A 20,254-nucleotide genomic window follows, 5' to 3' on the forward strand; every position below is an offset into this window, starting at 1 on the left:
CTCTCTCTCTCTCTCTCTCTCTCTCTCTCTCTCTCTCTCTCTCTCTCTCTCTCTCTCTCTCTCTCTCTCTCTCTCTCTCTCTATATATATTCATAAGGCAAAAAGCTATGGCTGGACAAGATAATCAAGAACCAGGCAAAGTCCCTCTGGGTTGGGTGTTAAAGATGGGTTAGAGTCAAAGGTTAGCAGGTTAACCCCCGGTTAGTGATGGTTGATGGCAACAAGAATGTGAGCTTTCACCTGACCACGTCCATGGAGGCGGCCCCGGACTTAAAGAAGTCTGTGGAATCCTCGATAACAGCCACGTTACTCAGGATTCCCTTCCAGATGCTCTGAGGGAACAACACACACGGACAGAGTCAGACAGACACCAAAAGCTTCACTATTTTCCAAGGCTTCTCAAACTTATTTTGTCAGGCGGAAAGCGGAAAAACACTACAACCTGCCTTTTTCAAAGCAATATATTGGTTTTTTTGTGTCAGATCCCCACCACCAAGGATTTGTCCGAATATAGTTGGAGAGGGAGACAAAGGGTGACATCCTGTTTCCACAACATTCTGCAGCCTACCCATCTCTTTATTAATGCCAGGAATCAATGGAGTGCAGAAATCAGCATTTCGACATAAAATAATAAAAAATATAATTAATTCGCCTTCAGTTTGGCTTTCTCTCTTTGCGTCCCAGCCCCTTCACTCTGATTGGTCCTCTGGTCTGCAGCGAGTTTCCTACAAATATCTTGAGAAACGGGCACTCTGTAAAGTTAATTTTTTGCAGGTGTCCTTTTTATAATCCAATGGAGTGCAGTAAGTAATTAAAGAAAGGCATTTGCAATTAAATTAAGCTAAGCGTAGTAAGGAAAATAGGGAAATTCTGTTTAGTTATTTTGAAGCAAATTTGCTTTTACAACCGATATTCAGCTGCTTTCATATTGGCTGGCTAGCTAACAGAACGTTATGAACGGGCTGGCTAGCTAACAGAACGAATATGAAGTGGATATACTTTCAGTATAGATCTGTGTTTACTAATGTCAGAATTGCCTGCACATTGCAAATGTACAAGCACAGTATGTTGAATTAGGCCTACAATTATGACAACTGCAAATTACAGACCAATATCAAACCTTCCATTTATTAGTAAAGTATTGGAAAAGATAGTAGCCTATTAGTCCATTTAAAAAATGTTCTTGAAGAAAATAGCATCTTGGAAGTCTCTCAGTCAGGTTTCAGAAAATTTCACAGTGCAGAGACTGCTTTCATCAAAATAATTAGTGACCTCTAAACTCTGATGCAAATAAAGTCAGTATCCTTATCCTATTAGATCTCAGTGCAATATTTCATACCATTGATCACGACATCCTAATCAATAGACTGGAAAAGCTTATTGGGTTCACGGATAGTGTATTGAACTGGATTCAATCATATATCAGAGGAAGGAAGTTTTATGTTAGTTTAGGAGACCATATGTCTAAGAAACATGAGAACTGCTACAGGGTTGCTTAAGGGAGCTGCTTAGGTCCATTACTTTTTTCTCTTTATATGTTACCATTCGGCGACATAATCAGAGAACATAATAAAGATTTCATCAGCTATGCGGGTGACACACAACTATACATTATATATATAATGTCCTTAAAAACTTTTTGCACTACACTCAACTCCTGTAATATTTGTATTTTATATTGTAAATTGGCAACTTATATTCTACTATATTCTATTTTATTTTAATTGTATTCCACTTAGTACTGCTAGTTTATGTATCCTTAGTATAGTTAGACCACATAATTTAAGATTCCTATATGTTTACTGTATGCACTTTCATGGCGAATAAATCCCATTCTGATTCTGATATATCCGCTGAACCCAATGATGCAACAGCCATAAATTCCATTAGCAACTGCTTGTCAGCAATAAACAAATGGATGAATGATAACTTTCTTTTCTGTTTCTCTTTATTATTATTGTGAGAATGCTGTTAAGCATTCTCACTATTGCTTTTCAACTTCTCAGTTCTTCCGCCATTTTTTGGCCTTTAACTAGTCCTGCATACTTTCACCGATTCCTACAATTTTTGTATCAAAACGTTCAGCTCATTCAGGAGATGATGGCTATGACTTCTGGCATTTCTCACTTTTATACTTTTTAAAAAATTAAGGTTTTTGTGCAAATTAAACATTTAGCTCCTTCTTGATTTTTATGATTGATCAGCCAGCAGAGTGGCACACTGCTGGCTGCTCTTTTTCTGGTATTCAACTAAATTGTCAAACAAATTCCTCTGACGTTCATATAGTTTAACTTACAGAAACAGGTTATACCTTAAAATGTAGGAAAACTTGTCCTCTTTCAGCCAATGTAACTACTAAAGAGCTCACATTTACAGATTTTCAGCTTTGAGCCTTGAAGCGAGAGCAGCCTTTCAAATTCTCTCACTAACTTCAATGGAGAGGTGGGTAAAATTCGTCAGAGAATTTCGAAAGTAGACGTGTTTTTAAACTGCCGGTAGAGTCGTATTTCTGACTGCATAGACATATAAAGGACATGTCTGGTTTCGGGAGAGTCTTGGGTCTCGGAAAATATCCTCAATTTTTGGATTGGACGTATAGTTTTGCGTCTAGGTTAACTTGTTTGAGGTGTGGATTCCACCTAAATTTTAGATTCTCTCTACCCAGCTTGTTAGCGATCACAGCTGCGCCATCACCGTGGCAACCAAACAAACACACACCAGGAAACCAAAGGAACACGTTTTCAAGACTGCAGGTAGAGTCTATTTCTGACTGTACAGACATATAAAGAATATCTCTGGTTTCGGCAGAATCTTGGGTCTCGGAAAATATCCAAATTTTTTGGATTGGACGTACAGTTTTGCGTCTAGGTTAACTTGTTTGAGGTGTGGATTCTAGCTAAATGTGTCATTCTCTATGCTCAGCTCGTTAGCGAGTACAGCTGCTCCATTGCAGTGGCAACCAAATATGGAGGACCAAACCTGCCATATTTACAAATGAATGAATGAATAAATAAATGTCCACATCCATGCATTTAGACAGAAATAAACGAATATATATATTAATTAATGCACAATTGTCAATCAATAGTTACATATATTTTACATTTATGTATTTATTCTGTAACATATATTTTTCATTTATGTATTGATTTATTTATTTATTCATTCATTCATTCATTCATTTATATATTCATTTATTTATTCATTCATTCATTCATTGTTCCCAATATGATAATGAGAGGAGGCCAGTAGGCGTGGAAACTGATGTTCAGACATTGCAATCAATCCAGAGCCATAGATTCAATCTAGCTAACGCCTGGGACACACTGGCTGCGAAGCGCCCTGGAGCGCCACAATATACTACGAATGGCGCGATGCTGTTCACACTAGACGCGCATTTCTCCACGCCGGTCACCAAGCCTTTCACCTTCTCTGAGATTTTCTTTTCTACATGTAAAGCTGACATGTACATAAACATGGCATAGGCTACAGGCTATTTAGGCAACTTGTTGCTCCAACAATAACCGTCGCAACGGCATCCCATTCCCAACATAACGTGGCAACGTTTGGCTTTTGTTGCCGTAGTCTTTGTAAAATATGTGCTATGGGGCATACAACTCCATTTAGGACTAAGATACTTTTCATCTTCGATGATTAACTTTGTGTCGTCAATCTTCACAAATTTCTCTTCTGCTTGATTGGGGGCTATATGCCAGATTGTCTATCTCGCTCTTACACACAGGACAAATATGTTGGTTTGACAATCAACAATCAGGATTTTTTATTTTAAAATGTTTACGTTTTTATCGGGGTCAACACATGGTTGGCCGGTCAGCGTAGTGAAGTTGGGTGTTAAGTGATAGCCCACAACTAACGTAGTAAAATCTTTATAACATGTTTGTTTATCCAAATATCATATATTGTGAATTAAATATTTGTTTTCAACAAGGTCGGCCAGCCTGTCCATGTAGGCTATGTTGTCCATGACAGCAAGGATGGATGTAAGGCTACATAATCGAATACAAAGCGTGGAAAACGATTAGCCAATGGTGTGTCAAATACCGCCTACCTATTTTGATTGACACATCTCATTAACATATTGAGAAGAAGAAATACAGGAATGAATGAATGAACACATGAATTAATAAATGAATGAATACATGAATGAATACATGAATGAATAAATAAATGAATAAATAAATGAATACACAAATAAATACATAAATACATGTAAATTATAAGGTAATATTGATTGACAATTGTGCATTAATTAGTACATGTATTCATTTATTTATGTCTAAATGCATGGATGTGGACATTTATTTATTCATTCATTTTTTAATATGGCAGGTTTGGTCCTCCATAACCAAACAGACACGCACCATGAAAGCAGAATTGGGTAACGTTTTGGAAACTGCAAAAAGAGTTGTATTTCTGACCGCAAAGACACAAAGGATATCAATGGTTTCGGCAGAGTCTTGGGTCTCGGAAAATATCAGTTTTTTGGGGGATTGGACGTGTAGTTTTGCGTGTAGTTTAACTTATTTGAGGTATGGATGCTAGGCAAATTTCTGTTATTCTCGACGAACCAATAAAGTTCATCATTCATCAAACCCGATTATTAGCAATTGTCGGTTCATGCCAATAATACAATTACTCCGTTTGCATGTGTAATTAGTTATGCGATTACTCAATAAACACGTCTACATGATTCTTTTTTATTAATCGTTGTATGCTTCACGGACAAAACTTGCACCATCATCCTTCTGCAACAAAGTGTCGCCATGTCTTCTTGTATCAGCCCTACTGCTGTATGTTTGAATCCAACTAAGAAAGCCAAGTAAATGCACTCAATGTTAGGCTACATCTGCTACTGCTATTACTATCTCAACTATATTTTCAGCTGTTAAAACGATAATATTCTTGTTCTGACTAGCTAGCCTACTTCTTCTCTGTTTAACAGTTGAGCTTTCAGCTTCTCCCTCATTGTAGGCTATTTTAGCTCTTAGCTTTGTTAGATCATGCAGTTCAGCTTCCACACTGCCTCTTTTGTGTGATTCACACATTTTTGAAATTCATTTCAGCTTTCAGCTTGCTGGTATTTTCTCATTTCTGTATTTTCAGCAATACATTTTTTTTATATATAATAAAACAAACGTTCAGCTCCTTCAGGAGATGTGTGCTGTGTTTTGGTATTTCTCCCTTTTATACTAAAAAAAATGTTAAGGTTTTTGTGCAAATTATTCTCCCTTTAAAAGTAATGGTAAATCCTTTCAAATCATTAAAAAAGCTTCCTCTTTCAAACGTAACTACTTCAGCATACTTTCAGATAGACACCATTCAACCTTTAAAATGTTCACAAGACATTCAGCTTATAACTTTCTAAATTTTTTTCACTATTTTCAGCTTTTTTAGCATGGTCAGCTATCCCCATTCAGGTTTTCAGCATTCTCACTGCTGTTTCGCAGGAACAGCCTTTTCTAGTTATTTATTTATTTTTCCACCCCTAAAACTTTGTCAATATTTGGACTACATAGACAACCAAGGTGTCAAAAGTTTCATCTTGGTAGCGATTGAGTTGCTTGTATTGGGATTTACGTTCCGTTGTACAGTTTAGGAGGTTACAACGTTTTTGTGGCGTCAAAGTGCCTTTAGTCGACGAAGGGTAATCTGTGCTAGCTACGTCACCACGTCAACACATGTTACCAACACCGCATGGATACAACGTGATAGAGACGTTCTAGTATGGAAATTGGAGCTTGGATTACGAGTGAAAAATACCACCCCCAAAATATCCCAACCATTTGGCTCTGTTGAGAAAGCGATTTCGAGTGGTACTGCAATCTCGGATGTTTGATTTAGGTCGTGAAAGTCTTTGTAATTTGAGCGAGTGCAGGTCGCCCGTGAGACCGCCTAGTCTTTTAGGCGGCAGCCATACTAGAAAGCGTCATAGTAGTATTTTCGTAGCTAATTTTATAGTTCAATTTTACACGAAAAAACAGAAAGAGGGAAGTGTTATGACGATATGACCATTGTGAAGACAGCCAGGTGGTGAGATTTTAATGTAGGTTGCTGTAAAAACTTTGATTTGTTTGCTACATGAGAGCCCCATCAGCATCCATTGACAATTGCGGCAGCAACAACAGAGTTGTCAACGAGTGTTGCGAATTGGCGATTGCGAAGACATCCAGCGGGTCAGCATATTTGTGCATAAGCCCCTTCAGGTCGAAACAATACCCCTTCGCTTTGCGCCACTTTTTGCCAACCTGGGGAGAGCTGGAGAAACGTAACTTAAGCCATGAGTCTCCTTACTAAGTATTATGCAAGCCATTTAATGCCAGCCTGTCACTGGGTCTAACATTTACCGTATATGAGGCACAATGTGGTAAGGGCACCACAAATGGCTTAATGCATAACCCCCACAAGAGATGGTGGACATGCTGTAACTTAACTTGTCTTAGTCTTCCATCAAGATTGACAGCCAATACAAGTACCAGCGTACTTTGAAGTCAAAATGCGTATCCGCTACACAAATTGCGTCCAGGTTGGCAGGTCTGCTTATTGATAAAACGGCAGGGACGGACTGGGACTAAAAATAGGCCTTGGACTTTGATCCAGACCGCCCACCAGAACCGGTCCCGTTTACGCCACCACAGAGAGCGCCCTGCTATGCGTGCACATTCTGTGCCTGATGTGATGCTAGTTAGGGACTTATGGTTAATGCGAGCGCGCAAGCTAATTTTCTGGGCGGTACTATTTGAATCGCAATTCCATCTGAAATACTGCCAGTGACAACATTGTTACAGTGGCTTTTTTTAAAGGGTGTTCCTTGTTTCAAAGGGTGTTCTTAATGAATTATGCAATATGAGTAGGCTAAATGCTTGAAAATATCACTAGAAGGGAAAACGGACCCACCTGCATCCGACGCAAGCAAGTACACCCTACAATTTCCCCAGAAATTGTACCCTCTCTAGTTATTACACATCTGCCATGGGAGTCTATGGCAGCCCCTAGAACCACATGGTCAGAAGTTGTGAAATTTGGCACACTGTTTGAGACCAGTACCCTCATCAATTTCACCAAGTTTCATGTCTCCCATTCCAACCATCTAGCGCCACCAATGGGTCAAAGTTGAATGTTTACACGCGTTACCTTTGAACCATATGACGTATTTTCCAAAATGAGGTATCATTGGATTCCCTGGATTAAGACAAGTTCAACGCACTCTATGACGTCATGCCCAGTCATATAGATTCTCTGCCATTTTGAATGTTAAGGAAAAGCGTTTTTTCTTCGCTACTCCTACTATTCTTGACAAATCTTCTTCAACATTGCCACAGACCAAGCCTCACAAAAGTTATCCCTTGGAGCTTTGATTTTCGCAACCGTTTATTAGTTACAGCCCGAGCCAATCAAATTCAGCAACTGATCCGGGAAAAGGGAAGTGAGGTTATATCTTAGCAAAACTTTCATGCATTGACTCCAATCTTAGTTTATGGATTCATGACCTTGTTATTAAGATGTCCGAAAAAGGTAGGGTCATTTGACCTCTAGGGGGTGCTACAATTGGCAAAATTATGTTTTGACCAATAACTGTTGATTTGTTTGTCGTATTTCAGTGATTCCTAAGTCTTGTGATATCTTAGGAGATCCCATGTCTGGCGCATTTTAATGCGTGCTACCAGATGCATTGATGAGGCCGCCATTTTGAATGAATTAATCAAACGTTTTTTCCTTACTCCAACACAATGTATCCAATATTCACCAGATTTGGCACAGATTATCTTCAGACCACAATCACCTTGACATGTCAAAATAGGACTGAATTACAGCTGTTTAAACTTGGGCCAAATCTGACCATGCGTGCCACAGGAGAAACGGCTTTCTTTTTGTATACTGTAACTGTACACAGCAATTCCCAGCGCTGAAAATGGCTTACTGGGATAACACGGGCTCCGTTGAAGTGCAAGGTCGTATGTTCGAAGCCACAGCCATCAAGCATGTCATGATACTTGTTATATCTGTTTAGTGAAGCCAGGTATGCCCCAGTAGCTGTCTAACAGTATAATCATAATGGTAAAGATAATGTTTCAATCTCAGGGGATCTATACTCAAGAAGAGTCAGATTTATTGTGCTTTATAGATATGTGTCCTCTAACCTCTAGGGGGGCGATCCCGTGTGTGACATGTTAACTTGTGATACCAGACCAATTGATGCCGCCATTTTGAATGAATTAATAAAAGTTTTTGTCCTACTCCTACAAAATGTATCAAATATTCACCAACTTTAACACAGATTATCTTCAAACCACAATCACATTGACATATCAAAATAGGACTGAATTACAGCTGTTTAAACTTGGGACAAATCTGACAACAAATTCCTTATATATTTACGTAGTCACTGAAATCTGTTTTCCAGCACTGAGAATAGCTCACTTGGATAAATTGGTGTCCTGGCAACGTCAACATCAGAGGCTCAAATCCAGCCAAAGCTGACAAGCTTGTCATATCTCTGATTCTCTGTTTAGCAAGACTATAAGCCACTGCAAAAGAAGCCAGGTAAACCGCAGTCACTAGATGTCGAAAGTTTCTTCTGGGTCATCTGACCTGCTTGGCCACCACATTGCTGCTTGCAGCTATATTTACTTGTATTATTGTTTTTATTTATTTGATGTAAAGCACCTTGAGCTGCAATTCTTGTATGAAATGTGTTATATAAATAAAGTCTCATTAAATTCCTCACGACTACATCACGGGCACCAGTGGCGTAACTATAGGGAGTGCAGGGAGTGCAGCTGCACTAGGGCCCGTGGCGAAAGGAGGCCCGTCCTCAATCTCAAGTGAGAACTCTACCTGAAGAACTGACCGGGCCCCTCGCTCCGCGTTAATCACAGAAAGGTTAACATATGATCTTGTCCAATCAATTCGCAAAAAAAATTCAATTATGGTGTCAGTTATTCTCACCTGCCCAATAAAATGAAAAAAATTTACAACAGGAAAAAAATCATTTTGACTAATTTGCCTTTTGCTGAATGAAACAAATATTGTTTTTATTAAGTAATATTGTCTGGGTAATATGTTGTCAATGATTCTATAGGCCACCCACATGTTGTGATCGTTTGCCATCCTGTTGCTTTGCGTTGCGTGTTGAGTAATTGCAGTAAGTAGGCTACCCCATGCCCTTCATTCAAAAACACTAAAGTGGCTGCTAGGAAGCGGCACGAACGCAAAGAGCAGGATGAAAGGGTGGCAAAGCTGGCAAAATTATCTTCATTTGGATTTGTGGCGAGGTGTTCAAGAGGACGATACGTCTGACCCCCAGCCCAACAGCAATGAGTGAAACTCAGCCACCAGGGTAGGCTAGCGTTTACTGTCTGGTATAGCCTATTGAATGCATTTAGACATGGCTATTAAACGTCATTAAATGCACGTATAAGGCAGCAGCCAGGTTAGATATTGAAAACAATGTGCAGGATGTTGTTGGAAAATAGCTCAAGCTAGATAGGCTAAACGTTAAGCTAGCATATCTAGCTAACAAAAATAAAATCAAACATTCACCAATCAATTCACAATGTGTATTGTAATAAGCAGTGTTGGGAAAGTTCACTTTCTACATGAACTAGTTCAGTTCATAATTCAAAATGTTGAACTAAGTTCAAAGCTCCAAATAATTAACTAGGTTAGTTCAGTTCTTTTTTTCAATATGTGGCTGCCGTCTGCAATACCGCTCTCTGCCTCTACGCAATTCGGCGTTCTCACACTTGCCATGCATAGACAGTAGAAGAAAGAAAGAAAGCACACGCAGCGATTGACAGGTTGGGTAACCCTGGACACAAGGCTGTTAACAGTGTGTTTTAGCCTGGAAGTCTCTAGAAATCTGGCACCTTATTAAACGAAATTAAAAATAGTGAATGTGCCATTCACAGACACCAGAATGAATGTGTCCACTGCACAGGATCGTTCATCAGGCAGTAATACAGTAGGCTACGTTCAGTTCACGTTCACTAAAATTATGAGCGAGTTCATGAACGTGTTCAGACGCAACACTGATAATGAGTACATTTCCATGCGCCTCGTTAAGATCAACACTAAATAATTTCACCTGACGATAGGTCGGTTAAGGGGCCCGTTGGTGAGATCTGCACTTGGGCCCGCCAAGTCTTTGTTACGCCACTGACGGGCACTGTGCACTAGACAGCCTAAATGACAGAGCTGTTTTGGACTTGGCACTAGTGGGTCAGCATCACCATTCGTCGGGACATTTTGGCGGGCACCCTACTGTACCCTGATCTCCTCTGCCATCTTCTTCTCATCGTCAGTCAGATCCACGCTTGTGCTCTCCCCAGAGGAGAAGTACTTGGAGGCTGGGATCATCTTTCCATCCTCAAACTGGAGGCTCTTCACCAGGATCTGTGGAGGATGAGGGAAAGAGAGAGTTAAAGAGAGAAAGAGATAAAGAGAGAGAATTAAAAGAGGGAGAGGGATGAGGATGGACAAAAGTGAGAAGTAATAGAGAAAACAAATGTACGGGCTCCAAACTGTCTCAGAGAAAGGAAACCAGTTTGTGCTGTCCGCGCATGTGGGACTTACTGCTTTGCCGTCAGATCCGAACACAACCAGTCCGTTCTTGGTGACCAGACCAGGCTGGACCGCACCCTCCATGTCCAGGGGCTGGCCCAACGGTATTGACCCGGCCAACATGGAGGACCCATACAGGGTTACTGTCTGACAACAGAAAACCGCAGAGCACAAGTTAGACTGACATGTAATTAGGTGCCACGGAGCAGTTTTAATAATAATACATTTGTGACACGGTCCAGTCAAAAGGGGGATGTTGTTGGCATCCCTTATTGTCCGCTAGAAGCCGAAAACGTTTTCATTTTCTTACATATTACAAAAGTGTTGAAGAAGCCACTCAATATAATAAACGACGTGTTTAGGATCACTAAATACTCATAATTGGTTCTTGTTTACCTAAGCTTCCGTCATGCGTGATGTGAGTTGATTAGCATCACGGTCCAGCCGTATGTAGGCTATGGCTGTGTCTACTACCGCACACTTTACGAAATACATTGCAAAACAGTGCACTTACATATTCAGTGCACTTCGTCGCTAATAAGTGCTGTTTGAAATGGAACACTTACATTAAACACTTGACGGAAGTGACGGACGCAAATCTGCTCGCGACACCCGCGAAACCTGCCAAAATGAACGCGCTTCTCCACCCCAAGTGAAAAAAGCTGCCGAAATGGCTCTTCCGCTACGTAGCCAAGATGGCGCCCGTTTAGGGCGAGTAGTGTCCATCGTTGTACATTGTTTTTTTGGACCGTTTGCAGTGCGCCATCCGGGTACTTTCAGTGCACTGAATTCTGCTGGTTTTGTGAGTGAAGCGCCCTAACACTGAAAGTCAGTGCTCGAAGTGCACAAGTGCGCGGTAGTAGACACAGCCTGTGTTTGTCTGTACAAAGTACGATCCCATCCCCCCTCCTAATAAAGTAGTGAATCAACAGATTTGGTCTCAAGTCAAGTACCCTTAAATATAATGTTTCACAATTAGTTGTGTCAACTTTCAAGCGTGCCTTCTGCGTGTTTGCCATACATTTTTGTTACACGTCTGTTTTACCCTACATCCACCGACTTAATAGAATGAGTAGGCTAATCTAGGCATCTATTTTTTCTTTGTTTGACCTGGTAATGGAAATAAACAGGCTACATCTTTAAGGCTGTTTTCAGAAGATGTGATTTGCACCAACAAATTAACACATAACTTGAACCATAATCGGGCCAGGTACAGTGCAATATAGTCAGTGCAAAAATACTTGGTGATAAAACACATATCTAGGATTGAGTGCAAATATTGTTTTCTTTTTCTTCACTGTGCTCGGAGCTCAACGCTTCTAAAGATTAAAGGGGTCACAGAATGCAAAACCGAGTTTATGTTGTCATAGTTGAATAATGACAGTTCGTGGGTAAAATGGACATACCGTGAGCCTCAAAGTCCATTGACACCTCTGCAAATCTCACAATTTTAAACTGCCGCTGTGAAACGGTCGGTTTTCCAAAAGCTAGCTCCAGCTTTTTTGGCTCTGGTCTGTACCTTTGTCACGTCCCAAAATTTAGATCTCAGACACTAGTTAAGCTGTGCACTGCTCTGTGTACTTCCACGGTAATTACAAAGAAGAAAATTGGGAAGTTTTCAAGGATATTGAAAATGGACCTCGGTCGTAAATGCAGTGTTCCAGGCTTTACAGGGAACGCTTACACTTTTCATAGTCTTCCCAAAGAACCTAACACTCAATGGGAATGGCTGATGTTTGTCTATGAGAAGATCCCAGTGAAGGTCGACACCCAATTATTAATTTGCTCAAACCATTTCACCAAAGATAGTTTTGAAAAACTTGGGCAATATAAAGCAGGATTTGTTAAGCTGCTGTTGCTGAAAAGAGGTGCTGTTCTGACTGTATGATCATCACCACCACCCGGGCCATTTTCAGCCCAACCAATGTTACATACCCTCTTCAGAGACTAGGGGTGTCACGATACCAAAAATTCAGTAGTTGGTGCCAATACCAGTAAAATAACACGATTCTCAATGCAAATTTCGATACCACGGTAAAAAAAAGGATTTTCTAAGATTACATGTACTTGAAACATGAACTTCTTCCTTGAGGGTTTAGGTTGGTTGAGGGGCAATTCTATGGGCGTATGTGAAGCCCTCTGTGACATGCTTGCGTGTTAAAATGGCTATACAAATACATTTGATTTAATTTGACTTCTTTATTAAAATATATTTTTTTAAAATATATATATATATATTTTTTTTTATATATGTATTTTTTATATTTTAAAACGTTAAGACACAAATCAGGGCTGTCAAATGATAAAAATAAAAAAACTAATTAATCTCATGTTTCGACGTGAATTCATCTAGATTAATCACAATTTAAAAAATCTTTACCCCTAAAGGCTAATGCTTCTTAAAGGACGTATTAAATACAAAATAAATCAATGTTGGTTGTGGTCACGGCAAAATTCTGTCACTCGCAAATCGTCTTTTAAGCTACATTGAGTCTATGGCATTGTTAAAACCAATTGCATACTCATTTGTAACTATATTAAATTAGGACATTCAGTGCATTTTGCTAGTTTTGACATGATGCTTGCAAGATACATGCTCTCTTTCTCTCCTTCTAACCAAGGTAGGCTATAGGCCGTTAACACTACAGCATAGCTAACCTAAACTACGTACATAACATTGTAACACACGTGCCCACCATCTCAAACATCATATAACGTGTATTTCAGTATGACAGATAAAAAAAAAACTGAAAAAATGCATTCTTGGGATGTTGTTAATATGAATCAGAACTCACCTTGAATTCTTTAAACAAATCCGGATGACGGTCTTTCTGGTGCTTAGCTAAATTGGAAGTATTACCTCCCTTGGTCTGAAGACCACGGTAGCATCTTTTGCATAATGGCTTCTGCGGATCAATTATAACGCCACGGTCATCTGCCTGAAACGCAAAGTATTTCCAAACACGACGTTTTGTGCCTTTTGTCAACAAGTCGAGGTGGGGCGATTGCTGCAGCTGCAGTTGCCATCTTGGTTTTCTGAATGTAAACGTCGACTGGAACACTCCTGAATACTGCCTCCATCAGTTCCATAAGAGGCGCAGCACCGATGATAACATCTGGCATCGGCGCTCACGGTGCTTCAAAAAAATAGGCATCGTCGGTGTTTTGTTATTTTAGCATCGAAAAGTATCGTAAGTATCGGACCTTAAGGACCTTATGGAACAGTGTGAAATACCCCCAAAATTATTCTATGACCCCTTTAACACAAAACGACCACACCTCTCTGAAGGCGTGAAAAGGTCTCAAATCTTTGAAGCCGATTATGTGGGCTAGAGCTTTCCAAGTAAACCAACATTCAGATATGTGCATCTTCAACTATTTTCTGATTTCAGTGTATGACACATAATTTGAAACTTCCTATCTGCACTTTCACAATCTGTAAAAAAACTGATAAATTACCCTTTTGACTGGACCGTGTCACATTTCATTTGGGGGACGCCTTTCAAAATGCTCAAGAACATCTTATAAACAGTGGAGGTTAAAAATAAATCTATTATCATGGTACAGATCACAAACAAATACACTGAGAACGATATGTTAGGTCAAAAGTTAAAGGCAGTCCAGAACAGATGTATTTTGAGGAGTTTTGCGAATGAGATGGCTGTGTTGGCTTGGGGAGTCAGGTGGCTGAGCAGTTAGGGAGCAGTTAGGGAATCGGGCTAGTAATCAGAAGGCTGCTGGTTTGATTACCGGCCGTGCAAAATGACGTTGTGTCCTTGGGTAAGGCACTTCACCCTACTTGCCTCGGGGGGAATGTCCCTGTACTTACTGTAAGTCGCTCAGGATAAGAGCGTCTGCTAAATGACTAAATGTAATGTAAATGTATGTGCTGTGTGTGTTTGTCAGGGACCACGCACACCTGACCATCAATGACCGTCCACGCCCCGGGAACTTTGTCGTGGCCACGAATCCAGTTGTGGATGACTTCTGCTGGCTGAGATAGGTTGACCTGGGGAAGAGGAAGGGTCTCAACTGGTTTAACACTTTCTTTCATAGACTAGAAAGCAGACGAAAGCCAAACAGCTGGCTGGCAAGTTGCGTGGAAAACACATGGACAGGGGCAACCTTAAAAATAACCCTGCACCGTCTCCGCAAGAATGTTGTGTAACATCACAGCCAGTATCTGGTGACTGCTACGCCCCTTCGCCAACTCCTAACTTGCACACACCTGACCTCCCCCCCTCCTCTGGCACCTCCACCCCTCACTCAGTCTCTAGAAACGGCTCTTCAGGACTGTAAAATGAATTACACTCCTCGGATAGTATATCATAAATAAAATTTAATTATATAGCAGTTCTCAGCATTTGTTAAATGAATAAATATATAAAAGGAATAAGCATCGCAATAAGCAAAGCAATTTCTGTTTTATTTGGGAAAACAAAAATAATTGCTGGTTGTGGTATGAATATGTGTGGCACCCTGTGTGTGTGTGCTCTCACTTTGGAGTTGGATTTCTTCTGGATGCCCTCGTAGCTAGCTCCTTCCTCAGACTGGGGGATACGAGAAGCTTTCCCGTCAGCGATGAGCTGGACGGACTCGACCTACATACACACACACCGTTGAACAGTCATGGTTTCAAAAAGTGTTCAACAATGATGTGGGCTGCATCTTTCACTAAGACATGAATAGAAAGAGAGAGACAAAAAGCGTAAACAGAGAAAGTCAATCAGATTATGGACAGACAGAAAGAGATTGGATGAGATGGATGGATAGATGGATGGATAAGATGGACGGAAAGGATGGATGTATCTGTTTCTTCCCTGGTGGACCTGTAGTATAGTGAGAAAAATAGTGAAAAACTGAACGATGTGTGCAGGTTTGTGTGTGTTGCAGTGTTCACCATGGACTTAATGCCCTCTGGGAAGAGAAAGCGGTTGTAGAGGGTGTCCACGGTGTCATTGGGCTCCACCACACAATCCCTCTGGAGCAGTATGGGCCCCGTGTCCAGACCGTCATCCGCCCAGAAGATGGAGAAGCCGGCTTTTTTATCACCATGGATCAGGGTCCTGGGTAAAACACACACAGAACTGGTTCAGACACAACATCAGCCACAGAGAGGATAAAACACACAAATAACTGGTTCAGACACAACATCAGCCACAGAGAGGATCAAATTAAAACAAATATAAGGATATTTTATATGAATATTGTTGAATTTATTTTTGGTTTGAAACTTTTCCTTTACCTAGGAGATACAACAACAAAAACAACTCTGGAGGGCTCTGCTATTGTTACTTCGTATGTATGAACTTCCGTCTTTTATCGGTCATTTGCACAAATCACTTAAGGCAGTGGTTTTCAATCTTGGTCCTCAGGGACCCCCTGTCTTGCATGTTTTAAATGTTTCCCTTTTCCAACACACCTGATTAAAGTGAATAGGTCGTTATGGGGCTCACAAGAAGCCTGGTAGAGACCATTCAGAATCAGGTGTGTTGGAGAAATGTGGTGATTTCTCTTGAAGTTAATGCTGAAGGACCCCCTTTGTTCAATTTGCAGATGAGTAAACTAGCTGTAGTTACAATACTTAGAGAGAAAACCGTCGCATACACAGACAGAAAACACAGGGATATAAATTGTCGTTTTGGAAGGAACTGACATTTACTGTCACAGAAAGCGAACAGTTAGTACTAAATTCCAGTGCACAAAGAACCGGTTCAAACTCATGCCAAACCAGTTAGCTTCTATGTACACATGTTTATCCCAGAAGCAAACACATGCACGCATGATGTATGCACATGTGCTAAGATAGTCTGGACTCACTCATATTCTGTCTACCCGTTGTGCCCATAGTGTTAGGCATGTGTGCAATGTCCCACCCTACTGAGTGTGTTGATCCCTGACCCTGTGGCAGACCACACAGACACAAACACCTGCACGTATTGTACAATACCAGCTTCTTGCTGATCCTTAATTTGAGCACTCTCCATGAACACATCTCGGAATCTACACAGTCCCTAACAGTACCGAACCCTCTCTCTCTCGCACATACTCCTTTATCTTTTTCATTCTGTGTCGCAACCCGTCTCACACACCCTTTACTTTCAGCAGCACCCCACCCACCCATCCCCCCACCTTCTCCCTCTCTAACCAGTTGATGGCGGAGGCGCCGCGGTGCAGCGGCAGGATGGAGGGGTGATAGATGATGGAGCCGTGGGTGGGGTGGTCGATGACGTTCATGGGGATGAACTGCGAGCAGAAGGGCATGACGTTGAGCTCGGCCCCCACCGCCTTGTAGGCCTCCACCACCTCGGTGATGGGCTTGCCCTTGAGGCGCCACCGCGGGAACTTGAAGACTGGAGTCCCGTCCTTCTCTGCTGCCACCGCTGAAGGGGGGGGACGCAATCCATTAGATAACGTCCTACAGGATTTACTACAGGGTATACTGTCTTTGCAGTGGTAATGTGTGTGCAATATATGTGTATCTGTGACAAAACTGGTGTGCGTGTTTTGGGAAAGAGGTGAGGGGCCTGCTCTCCCAGTCCCTGGACAGTGGGTAGTGTCACACGACCCATGAGGGTCACATAACAACCACACATGGGCCCCACCTGCTCTTCACAAATTAACACACACACACACACAGAAGGGATGGGGCATAGCCAGCCTGTCTGTCTGTCTGTGTGGGTGTGTGCAGGCCTCTTAGTTGCAGTAAAGCATGGTAGACCAGACCTAGTAGGCCATGCTTTGTGGGTAGGCCTCTGTTTTCTGACTGGTCATAAGTGTATACCTCTTTGCTAGCCTTGCTGCTATTTAAGCCAAGCAAAAAAAATAATAATTTAACAGTCATTTCAGGTTGTGTTAATCCAAAACTACTAAAATACTGATAACGATAAAAAAAACTGTTTTGTTATGACTTTGTCCATATGACTTTGTCATAATTCACATGTATGAAAAAAAATCCCACATGCTTCCCAAAGGCCAACCAGTTTAGGTCCAGAAATCTCTCTCTCTACCCAACAATGGTCCCACTATCCCCCCCTAACATTGTTTAGGGGTCTAACAATCCAAAAAGGCCTTTTGGCAGTTGGCCCAATGCAGAGTCAACATGCATCTACGGTACCTCATCCCCTCACCCCCCATCCCCAAGCACAACCCCACGACCCAGGGGGACTCCTCCACTCCTCAGGCACAGCAAGGCTGCTATCACGGCTCACTGGAGGAGGTGACTGGGAGTAATCATGTACACAGACTCGGCCAACTCAGAGTGTGAGAGAGAGGGAGAGAAAGGGAGGGAGAGAGAAAGAGAGACAGAGGAGACCGAAACTGAAAGAGAGAGAAAGGGTTCGAAAAAGACAGTGCCTGCCTGCACTGATAATTGACAAGGGTTGTAGTTCCTCGATAAAGGTTCCAAAGCTGGAGGGAGGGTAGACTCTTTCATTGTCACTAGATGCAGACATCCAGAGAAAGAGGGTCACATAAAGAGACTGACACGCAGAGAGAGATAACGGAATGGTAGACAAATCTCCACGTCACTCACCCAGAGGGTCTGCCTTGCCATCCTTGTCCGGCACAGTAAACACACCTACCACTTTGTGACCCTGTTTCCGAAGGTTGGTATACACTTCCTGACCAAACAGGCTCTGGCCAATGAGGGCGAGTTTCAGCTTATTTTGGTAATAATGCTGTAATAGAATAGAGAAAATATGGAACAACATTACTAGAAACGAGAAACAATTAGCTTTGATTTATGTTAGACATATTGTGCTTAATAGCACATTAGAAATGTGATTGAATTGATTAACATATCACACCAGCTATTCTTCCACCTACTGTTTATTTATAGACATTGTCTGTTATAAAACTTTCTACGACTCGTTCCTGTCGGACGCCCGTTTGTTATCGTTAACCAACTACCACACTCCCTGGCAAGAACAAGGGGGCCTCCTGAAGTTTACTAAGAGGCTATTGGCTGCAGAAAGTACTAGAAAACCGACAATGCATTAAGTGTTACAGAAGCCTAGGCAAATAGCCTAAATACGAAACATTAACATAATATGGTGTTTCCTTGCGACTTCTATCTTTAGTGAACGAGTGTGCTATATAGCCTACTAATGCTTTAGAGCACTACTTTTTGTGCTCAAACGCCCATGATGAAAATACTTGTAGCAGTTGGGTTTCTTTGTAACCAATGCTAGCTGTTGCTGTGTTGATCATGACTCTTACAGATGCTCGTTAACCGATGGACCAGTTCGTCACTAGCTTGGTTGCCAGAAGCCGGGGACGATCATGCTGCCTGTCCTATGCTGATGCAACTCTCCCTGAGCATGTACAGTACAGCCTACAAATTCGTGCAACGAAAAGCAGCGTGGGTAATGTAACGTGGCAACATGCTAGGCAGACATGAGTTTTTGAATGATGGCTATGATACTTAAATGTATTTACATCAAATATTATCCTCGAAGCATTTTTCTTAAATTATCAGCCTAGTTTTAACACAAAAAAGGTTGTTCAGGTTGACGGTTCAATGCTTTGCAGTCATTATATAGTGAGTCATCTGCAGTATGCATACGCCACTCACTAATAATTGTGACACATCTTAACCTGGCAAGAAATATAATTCTTCGGTAGAAATAGTATCAGCCTGGAACGGAGGGAAGCAGAAAATGCAATTACTACTCACGGAGGTGGTGGAGAATTGTCTTATGATCCTGTTCGCCGTCCACAACATGATGGTGGTGTTTTACAATATAAAGTAATATAGAATATGTTAAATGTGAAGTGGGCACTTGTTCTCTAGGCTACACACCTGCCTCGCTGCGTGTGTGACAGTGGCAGCGACTGTGAATAACCTGAGCTAGCCAAAGCCAGCTTATACCCGTGGGTGCTAGCCGATTCGAGTACTTTTGTACGTGCGCGCTCCCAGTTCTACTTCCACCAAGACACGCTTGAAATTAGTGCGTTTTACAGCAACCATATTCTGACGCTATGTAAATCGTGCCTTATACCAACTGTATTCTAATTCTAACGTAATTGTTTGGCAGACAGAAAAGTCCATTGTTAAGCCGTACGGTTTAGTTGCGATCATGACGTGTGTTCTCAGCAGTAGAATGCGCGTTACCCATGTCCCGCCCTTCATTAGCATACGAAATACATCTAAATGCGATACTTTAAATCAGAATGTTCACGTTAATTTCAATTATACTGTTTGTGTCATTGATCATATCCAGTGAAATCGATTTAGCATACAAGTAGGCTAGTTCAACGTCAACAAACACCGGCGGACGCGTGTAGACTCGTGCATGGAAGAATGGACACGAGTTATCAGTGCAGAACGACACCTGGGGCCTGTTCCATAAAGCGAGTTTACCGAATAAGCCAGACTTATGTCAGTTCATCGGACTAATTTCCAGTTCGTTCGGTTTGATAAAGCTAGGTCAACATAGTTCGAACTCAGTTACTATGGTAACTTATGCTTCGAAACTAGCCTGGTCCGGGTCAGGCTAATTGTCAGGCTTAGACCGTGTTCTTGCTTAACCAGACGTTCCTGTAACACTTACCCAACGGGAAAATGATGATTTACCACGGACATTCTCATTTTCTAATTCTTATCAGTTCAATATGTAGGCTACATGTATAGAAAATCAACTTAAATAGCCTTCATATGCTACAACAGCTT

At 41.4% G+C, this 20,254-nt stretch overlaps 1 protein-coding gene across 2 annotated transcripts in view; it reads right to left on the bottom strand.

The window, feature by feature from the left end:
- Positions 1–19,986, bottom strand: part of aldh1l2 (aldehyde dehydrogenase 1 family, member L2) — a 29,090-nt gene extending 9,104 nt beyond the window's left edge. The window contains exons 1-10 of one of the 2 annotated variants that reach the window (XM_084702049.1): positions 19,259–19,979; positions 18,802–18,916; positions 18,116–18,260; positions 16,730–16,964; positions 15,482–15,647; positions 15,081–15,182; positions 14,501–14,590; positions 10,594–10,728; positions 10,288–10,413; positions 241–332 (exon numbers count right to left, since the gene is read on the bottom strand). In XM_084702049.1, the coding sequence (XP_084558175.1) occupies positions 241–332; positions 10,288–10,413; positions 10,594–10,728; positions 14,501–14,590; positions 15,081–15,182; positions 15,482–15,647; positions 16,730–16,845 (827 nt within the window). In that variant the 5' untranslated portion in view covers positions 16,846–16,964; positions 18,116–18,260; positions 18,802–18,916; positions 19,259–19,979. Of the gene's footprint in view, positions 1–240; positions 333–10,287; positions 10,414–10,593; positions 10,729–14,500; positions 14,591–15,080; positions 15,183–15,481; positions 15,648–16,729; positions 16,965–18,115; positions 18,261–18,801; positions 18,917–19,258 lie in introns of both variants that reach the window. The other variant, XM_084702048.1, reaches the window with a different exon arrangement.
- Between the last annotated feature and the right edge of the window lie 268 nt (positions 19,987–20,254).

Source organism: Hypomesus nipponensis, chromosome 7, assembly GCF_054491055.1.
Source record: "Hypomesus nipponensis isolate SF chromosome 7, ASM5449105v1, whole genome shotgun sequence".
NCBI classification, from domain to species: domain Eukaryota; kingdom Metazoa; phylum Chordata; class Actinopteri; order Osmeriformes; family Osmeridae; genus Hypomesus; species Hypomesus nipponensis.